At 39.3% G+C, this 9,714-nt stretch overlaps 1 protein-coding gene across 1 annotated transcript; it reads right to left on the minus strand.

Moving 5' to 3' along the window:
- Positions 1–601: 601 nt before the first annotated feature.
- Positions 602–8,763, minus strand: spint1a (serine peptidase inhibitor, Kunitz type 1 a). The gene is made up of 10 exons (XM_039785533.1): positions 7,966–8,763; positions 7,207–7,364; positions 6,869–7,010; positions 4,621–4,788; positions 3,927–3,974; positions 3,688–3,816; positions 3,501–3,551; positions 3,196–3,366; positions 2,004–2,063; positions 602–1,727 (listed from the first exon to the last, which is right to left on the minus strand). The coding sequence occupies exons 1-10, from the start codon at positions 8,375–8,377 to the stop codon at positions 1,543–1,545; spliced, it is 1,524 nt and encodes a 507-aa protein (XP_039641467.1). The 5' UTR covers positions 8,378–8,763; the 3' UTR covers positions 602–1,542.
- Positions 8,764–9,714: the final 951 nt, after the last annotated feature.

Genomic DNA, 9,714 nt, shown 5'->3' on the forward strand with positions numbered 1-9,714 from the left:
CAACACGTATTAGGCTATTTTAATAGCTTAGTATTATATGCAAAAAAGGTATGTATAAAGGCTTTAAGCCGCCCTACACGTTACTGCAGGCCCAGTTTATTATGTAACTTAATTTTATACAATATATGTAGGGGGTCCCTGCTCTATCTTCCTCTCAGTTAAGGGGTCCTTGGCTTAAAAAACATTGAAGACCCCTGGACGAAATGTTCTATATTTTGATGTAAATTAGGTATAGTGTATAGACAAACAAAACGTGAGCAACTACACCAAAGATAAAACATGCAGTGCATATTGTTCCCATAGACTGTTCCAGCAGTATTTCTTAATTCTTTAAGTAGTGATTTGATATAGTGATATGATGTACATGTACTTTAGATTAGATTATTTTCATTGGTTAGTCACACCAGTGTTGGTGTAGAGGTTTGGAAAGAGTTGCATACTGGAAAAGCTACACCTGGAACTCCTGAAGTTCACCCTAAAGTTAAAACGACCAACCAGTAATTATTTGTCCTGTGAGAAGCTTGGATTGGATAGATGTGTTACAGTTAAAAAGGGGAATTGACTTCTGAGGGAGGTCGCTAGAAAGTAAAGACAAAAAAAGTTCATTTTGAGTTAGTACATTTATTTAGTCATGATACTGCTACAGTTCTAGAAACCTATAGAAAGGTCATATGTACAAAGAAGTGAAGTTGAATACAACAGCAAGGCTGCTTTATAAAAGGTATCGATAAGCATTATTTCATGTATGCATTATGCTTTCTGAAAACACTTAAAAAATCATTGAGGAAATAGCTTTAAGTAAAATATTTTCTCAAAATACTAAGATTATTTACAACATCACGCATGTATGTGTCATTTGATGTAACAATGGTTTTAGAAACAGGATAAAAACACATCTAACATGAGTGAAGAAGCTGGTGGACTTTGGGAAGTTGAAGGGATCTCCACATGACATTATGTATCCACAAAATTTCCCAGAGCTCAGTTTTAAGAGGACGTGAGGGGATCTTAGACTCTTACTATGAAGTAACGGACCAGTGTGGACCTGGTGACAATTGTGATCTAACTTTTTAACTGACTTTATTTTTATTTTTTTTAAAGAGCTATTCACTAAGAACTATCAGATTGTTTAATGGATGCAAATACAACAAAGTAGAAAACATTTAGGAATATAAGCTGATCCAATAATATCCATTGGTTATCTACCTCCACACTAATGAAAATCCTTCCCTGTTAACCTGAGTACACACGGATATCCAACAATTCATTTTAACAGGCCACTGCATTGAAAAAAAGCTAAAAATCTAAATACAATACATCACATTTCATCATTGAAGACATTCTAGTTCTGCCTTCTATGTACATTACCTCTAAATACATCAATATATGGACCAAATAAAAAGAGATCCCCTCCAGCATTCATACTTTGTCAATGGACATTGTTTCCTCTCTCATCAATGAGTTTGTTCAATGTACAACACAGCTCTGGCAACCGGTGTCATTCACCACCAGGACAGGGGTCAAAAGGTGAGGACCGAGGCGTCAGATGGGCTTGGTGGTGCTGTTGTAGACCAGACGCTCTCTGTCCTGCAAGCTGACTGGGGCGGTGTTGACGGGCACACGGTGGTGCTGTGAAGACTTCTTCTTTCCCTTCATGAGGCAGTACACCAGGATGACTAGTAGGACGAAGATAGCCACACCCAGGAGGGCAGCTATCGCTACAATACCTGTTAAAGAAAATAAAATGTGTTATTTTAGTCATTTTAAAGAGCCTACATGAAAGGCTGCAAAGCTGAAACAGCAGATCACAAAATCAAATACTGCTCTCAGCAACACAGGGAACTTGATAAGTGTGCTGGAAGAGAATGAAGCTTCGACAACATTACTGAACAGCAATAAACAGGAAGGCAATGCTGATGGAGCTAGCTAGCTACCTACCTACTTTTTTTTTTTCCCCAAATTGTAACTTTTTAGTCTAGACTGAAAAAATAAAGTTAACATACCTGTGTTGCCTTGAGACATTTTGTCTGCAAATGAACCCTTTCTTGAAAATAAGTCCGTTTCTGAAATAAAGAAAAATACAGGACATAGTTTTAGACTTAATGTGATATACAACATATATCTACCCTCTGCTATGAGGGGGGAATTAAACCTGCAAGAACAGAGTTTTTGGCCACTTGAGGGCAGCTGTGAACACAACACTTACATCACTTTTAAAAGAGTACTCCCATCAATTTAGCATTATATTACGAAACATTGTCAAACTCACGGTGGACAGTTTTCTTCTTTTTTTTTTAAATCAAAATCGATGCAGCAGAGCCAGAGATATTTTCTTTTATTTCTTCTTCCTTGTCAAAACCCGGCACCTACTTTACCCCCAGTGCAACGTGCCCGCCGTCAGTTTGTTTGGAGATTCAGGTATGTTTTTCGGCTCTAGCAGCTAAATATTTCGTTGGAATGTTTTCACTAACCAGTCGCTAAAATTGCCCGTTAGTGTCTGCCGTTGCTTTGACTTAAAAAGACACCGTGAGCGGTAAATCAAACAGTTCTGTCTGCTTTCCTATTACATGTAGTCATTTGTTCAATTAGATTTAAGCAGTTTAAACTTATTACTGCATATTTACATATCCTTTGCAATGTCATATCCTTGGAACAACATCACTTAAAAAAACAAAACAAGTAACTAACACATTACATTTGTTTGTAGTAGTTTCATATCCATTTTGGACATTAACAAAGAAGCAGAACTTCCTGATAGATTACATATTCAGAGTTTAGATTGACATTTCACCCTGTTCACAGTTTTTTGTCCCGAGTTGTCAACTGTTCCCCCTGGACCACCGCAGGTCATAGTTGATTAGGAAACAATGTGAGAAAACAGCCTGAGGCAATGGAAAGAGCTGGCACCACTTAGACAGCAGTAGAAAAGAATGACAACCTAAACGAAAACACTGTATCAACAAAAAACTAAATAACATTAAAAAAAGAATGTGTGGAAAAGGGACTGGCTGGAGAATGAGTGTGGGGAAAATGATACATTCTTAAGGTGCCTCATATGGGGCCTATCACCAGTGTGTCTGTCTGAAAGATGTCTGGGATGCGTGGTATTCTGCTTATTTTAGCAGCACAGATAGGATGTCAATTTACCAGGACTGGATATCTGTAAAATGACACTTAACATTGATAATAACCCACCTGTTACCCCATGGCAAACTATAGAACACTGCTCCTTCGATTCAAATCGGTTCTCATTTCCTTGGCAGCCACCGTAATTGAAACGGAAACAATCCTTTTGGAGGGGATTGTAGTACCACTTGGTAAAACTGTGCCTGCAGCTTCCTGTGTCGGGCACCTCTGTGCAGCGCACTGTGTATGACAGTAATATTATTAGTATTAAAAGAAGGCAATGGCGTGTTTTTTCAATCACAATAAATTCACAAATGATCATGCCCAAAGGTTTGAAAAGCACACAAAAAATAAAGAATAAACGTTCAAATCACCTTTTTGTTCATCAACTGGAATCTGCAGCAGAATCCGAAATTTGTCACCCACTAATAAGCACACAGGACATTATTGAAGTTAGCATATCTTTCAAGGAAACATTTTATCAGTGTCATACCATTGCTGCATTTATATTTCCATGGGCCTGTTTGAAAATGAAGCCCAGTTTGCATAGTCACTGCTCACAGTCCTCGCACTTCTGCTCATCTGAGCCGTCGCTACATTGTGGGGATTTGTCACACTCCAGGGCCCGATCCAAACAGCAGCCGTTCGCACAGGTGAATTCCTCCTTTGTACACGGAGCATTACATCTTTCTGTTGACACACACACACACACACACACACACACACACACACACTTGCAATGTCAATTGTTTAATGGAGTAGAGGAAATTGTCAGGAGCTACAATACATAGCATTTGTACCTTGAGGCTCGGTAACCGGCAAACCTCTACTACTTTTACTTGTTTTTTCTGAAAAGGAGAAAAAAGAATTTGATTAAAATTGAATCATTTTAAAAATGACACGTTTACCTGGCAAACATATTGTTTACCAGGAAACCACTGTAGACATCAGGAAATTACTGACCCAGTGAAGAGGTAGTCTGATAACACCACCCCCCACAAAACAAAAATATCTAATTTTTGCACTTTGGTTTTTGTACAGATTAAACAAACAGGATATACCATGTTCCTTAAAGAGTTTTAGAGGTGCCGATAGGCATTTTGTAACCTTCGGACATAGCCAGGCTTGTCGTTTCAGGTTCTCTCTGAATATTTGTGTTAGATAATTGCTGATGATATTAATGCCACCATTAGCAGGATTTGAACATTGGTGGCATTGGCAACCCCCAGTAGGATCGAAAAGACACTGTAGAAAACGGCAATGCATGTTGCCACCCCAGTGAGATCATTCTGAAAGCAACACCTAGCCCAAACCAATATTCACCATGATCATAACATTTTTCAAGAAAGAAATCCCCCTAGGCATCCACAAAAAGGGTGCTATAGTCAAATAGAAATTTGACATGCAGCCAGTTACCTTAATATGTAATGTCTGTGACCAAATAAAACATCACACCATAGAAAATTCAAGTATAAAAGCTCATAACACAGATACCTGAGCCAGCGCAGGCATTGGTGCACTCCTCCTCGGAGAGATAGTTGTTGCGATTCTCCCTGCAGCCCCCAAATTTGAACTCCTCACACTTCTCTGAGGCTGCATTGTAATGCCAGCGAGGGAAGGAACCGCGACACGGCCCAATTTTCATTGGAACCATACAGTGGTCTGGTGGGAAACAAAATAAAGGATTATGTTTGACAAGGACGTAAACATGAAGTGAACATTGGAAGTGAAGAGCACAAATCTGGCAACGCCACTTGAACAAACCAAGTAACGTTAGAACTGCAGTAGGCTACACATAATAGGCCAATAGAAATGGTTGTAATAATAATTGCCTATTTTAGTTATGATTATCATACAAATTTGCTAATGATTATTCCGGACAACAGTGCATAGTTGCCTGTCGTAGAATAGCAATATATTAGCCTATCAATATATTGGGGGGGGCGGGGGGGGGCGGGAAGTGTTCCCTCCAATATATATTATGATTTCTGCCTTGATGTGCCTTACTGTTTAACAATTAATAGTTGTTTGACTTACAGTCAGTAAAAACAGCTTCCACCACTTTAAGAATTCTTAACTTTGAAAGTTAATAATTTAATTTCCCCCCCTCACACAAACAATCAGTTCAGTGAAGTGAGAAATAGCACCAACACTCTCACCGAGGCTTACTGATGGTAAAATACAGTTAAAATTATCAAGGTTGTTTTATGTACTCAGCACACTTATCAGTTCAAAGGCTGGAAAATACTGCTTTTGTGGTTTGTCCTCACTTCCTGCTTTCGGTGTCTGGCTCATGAGTAGACAGACACATAATTGCACATGAAATTCAGAAAAATAGATGGTGTGTTGTGTAGATAGACAGTGAGGTAAGAACATGTGATGTAGGTTGTCTGCATGTGGTTGATGATAGATCACAGTACACTATAGCCATTTCAAGAAATTATTCAAGGAACTGAGAGCTGCACTTTCATTACCAAGTTCTCATGTTATCATGACCGATTGCCATTCCAGATTGTTTAGTTGGTATTCAATCCATTCATTGTGGTGGTGTAAAAGTGGCAGCATTGACATGTAGTCACTGCCATGCCCAGGCTTACTCCACTGAAGCACATTCTTCACACTATTCAGGACACAAGCTGTTAATCTCTAACTGAGCAGCTGAATGGTTAAAAGTCTTTACTTGTCCTTCAGTCTACAATCAACCCACAGGCTGCAAATACAGCCACAAGTTGAGAGTACTTTTAAATTATAAAACTTTAATCAATACAGAAGAAGATTGGTGGCTGAAATCTTGTTTGTGTAACCCACGCTGAAACCAGACTGACGTGTTTTGTTGAGTCAGGGGTGGAGAGAGTGGGATGGTACTAAGAGAGCAGTAAAAACCACACCAACTGCACTACGCACTTCCGTTTTTCTGAAGTAACAAAGCGTGCCAAGATAACTTTATTGCGGCTTTCTCTGAAGTGTTTCAAGGGAAGTGACGGGAATACTCCACGACAAAAAAAAAAAAAAGTTATAATTTACCAAACTGCTTTACCAAAGACCAGTTCCATATTTAAGTTTTATTTCTATCAACAGTTTCGCCGTTACAAGATCCAAATCTTGTCTAACCAACATGAGCTTTCTTTATCTCTCTATCTCCATGCTGTCATGTCATTCAGTCCACAGGAATTAGGCGAGCATGCCTCGACAGATTTGATCATCAACTAACACCGAACGACTCATGCATTTGACAGACGCCAAACAATGGGTTGAGTTCCTTGGAATTGAAAAACAAAAGAAAACTCAGCCGGTCCAGAAATTTAGATTTTGATATTTAATTTATACTGTTTATTGATCCCCAGTGGGTAAATTATAATTTACACTCGTTTTTTTTTTTTGTTAGAAATCACTACACACAGGCCTGAAACACACACACACACACACACACACACACACACACACACACACACACACACACACACACACACACACACACACACACACACACACACACACACACACACACACACACACACACACACACACACACACACACACACACACACACACGACTCCTGTTTATTACTGAAACTCCACCATTTCTTCAGCCAGGTCTATATTTGCAGAGAAACTAATGTTGTGCAAGTTTTGGCATACAGGACGAAAATGTTTTCCACGCATTCCAAGAAAACCTGAATGAGTAATGTCCTGTATAAACGTATACGTTCAGATGATGCTGAGGCTCAGTCTTGATACTCACGCTCAGACTGATCAGGAGTTAGGACCAGGACGGTGACCTTGGTTGAGTCTGACTGGCCGATGGTGTCTGTGACGGTCAGCTGGAACTTGTACACCCCAGATGTCAGATTGGACACAATAATCTGGTCAGGAAAGTTTGTTTTCTACAAGGCACGGAAAGATAGTGGTTGTATTTGTTATTATCCACAAATGTCACCAGTAGACTAAAAATAATACAACAGTGGACATTTGAAGGGAATATCAGACGCAGGATTACTAATGGTTCAGAATCAAGAGTGTTTCAAACTCTCAGAAAGATTTTAGGCGACATCAGTTTTGCTTTGCGGTCTCTTCACTCACCTGAATGACAGCGTACGGATATCCGGTGAGCATTTGCCAGTGGTAGGACTCAATCCCATTGTCATCTTTGCTCCCTATGCCGTTCAGTGTCAGGGTGTCCTGAGGCTGGACCACTCGGTCGTGGCCTCCGTTGGCCACCGGCGGATTGTCAGCTTCATCTGGAGAGAGACCATGGGATATAGGTGAGCAAAAATTACACATCCTCATACAGTTTGAGTCCTGCCTGAAGAAGCAGAGGAATTCTAAAATCTATACCAGGGGTCATAATGACCTGGAGATGTGAACATGCCGAATTGAGGGTTTCTACCCTCAGCCTGTGGCCTCACATTGCCTCATTACAAACTGTGTTTTAACACAAACCACTGGAAGGGTTTGAAAGAATTTATTTGAGCACTTGATTTTATTTTCCTAGGTAAATGAGCCAAAAAGATGTAGGCCTCTTTAACTGCTATGTCCACATATACCCTGTAGAGGGAAACTTACTGTTATTTCTTTCTGAAGAAATTAAAAATGTAGGTTACCATGACAGTTTTCATCATACTGAATGATCCAAACACATAACTATTCAGTTCTACAGAAAACATAACAAAAAGTATTACCACAGTGATCCTAAAGATAAAAGTTTGAGGGTCCCTCTTGATAATCTAAGCCACCCAAACTGCGACATGCATCTCTACATTGAGCTTTTTGATATAAAACACTTGCCATGCAAAGTATAGGCCTTTCTTAAGAATGGTGTTGTAAGAGTTTTGGTCTTACCTGGGGGGGCATCCACTTGAAGATAACTCTCATAAACGGAGCCCAGGATGTAACTCATGTATCCTGGCTTCCTGACAAAACGGCAGGCGTATTTCTTTTTGTACAGACAATCAAAAAGAAAGCAAGAGCTGATCAAGCCTTCACTGGCTCCTTTCTCCATGAAGGCGACATTGCAGTTGGGCTCTTTACAGCAGGCGTTCACGCAGTCCTTGTATCGATCCAGTTTCGGCGACGATAGAAACGTCGCTCCGTATTTCACAGAATCGTCGGCATCGAGCACAAAATCCTCCCGACCTTCCTTGAATCGGTCTAAGCATGCCTCGCCAGACTCCTGGCCAGAACTGGAGTCTAAAAGTAACACTAAGAGCACGAGCGCAGACGCTCCCAATTGTCCCATAAGGAATGAATTCATTTTGGAAGTCGTGTAAAGATTACCACACAAATGAAATCCAGATATCACCTGTTATGACAGTAGAGAATAAAAATAAAATACCACTTAGCCAACCAGGCTATTTAAAACGGGCAACTTCTTCGACGAGTGTTTAGGCCGCAAATGGGGCAACAACACTTTGCGTTTTCTCACAAATCAACCTTAAGCTCCCGACTTCCTGCTAGGACCCCAGAAATGGTTCAACCTCCACAAACGCTCTCCAGACGGATCTGATCCTCTGATCCTTTCCAACTCTGAAACTCTCAGGAAATATTCAACATTTTGATGTGGACAAAAACCTGCGAGATCGACGACATTGCCCAGGTGACTCACCTGAGAGATACAGGAAGTGAAATTCCACCCATGAGATGCCACTCCCTTCTGGTATGACTGGGGCGAACAAACAAAACAAAACAAGGACAGAGCGTGTGTGTGTGAATGTAAAGCATCATTGTTAACACTTGGAGACATTGTAATTTTTCATATTGTGACAGAAAGGGAACTGAACTGCTTTCACTGACAATTTCAGAACATGTAATCCATAGTAGGCTGTTTTTTCTTCTTCGTTTTTCTCTGGTATGATACATTTCATGCCCTTAAGAACACTGGTTTTGAAAAGTGCTATATAATTAGCTTACTTACTATTTATCCGTTCAAAAAATATATTATAAGAATATTATCTTTTTTTTATTTTGTCCATATTGTTGTTGGTTTGCCTTGTGCAAACTTTTTATTTGTGTGCCCGTAAAATTGGGACAACTTTAACCTTTTCAGGAAGTGAACTGAAAGTAATTTCCCAATTCTACAATGATCAATGAATTTTGATTTAGTCATAATGGATTTCACTCATGAAAAGGTAATCCTGAGGAAATAGTACAAATAACACAACAAAGGAGGACAATGGGAATGTTTTACCCAATAGGAAAGGTGATTAAAAACATAATGTACAAATAGCCTACAATGTAATAATGTTGAATATAAAGTGTAAATAAAAAGGATTTTTTTACTTTGGTATTCCTGATATATAAAATAAACTGTCTTCATATCATAAAACCTTTATTTTTTGAATGTTTAAAAATAATATAAATAATCATATGTGTGTTTGTGTAGCACTGTTAAAGTGCACAAATTGCTTGCTAGTATAAAACCATCAACAAGATAAAAAAACAACAACATTACAATACAAACCAATAGAAATCTGGCACATGAAAAACAAGAGCAACAAGAGAGAAAAAAAGAAACAAAACATGGTGGTAATATGAGCAAATAAATAGTCCCCGTGCTCAGAAAGTGTTTTAGGCTAGATTTACTTGTCACAG

This window comes from Perca fluviatilis, chromosome 20, assembly GCF_010015445.1.
Source record: "Perca fluviatilis chromosome 20, GENO_Pfluv_1.0, whole genome shotgun sequence".
Classification (NCBI taxonomy): domain Eukaryota; kingdom Metazoa; phylum Chordata; class Actinopteri; order Perciformes; family Percidae; genus Perca; species Perca fluviatilis.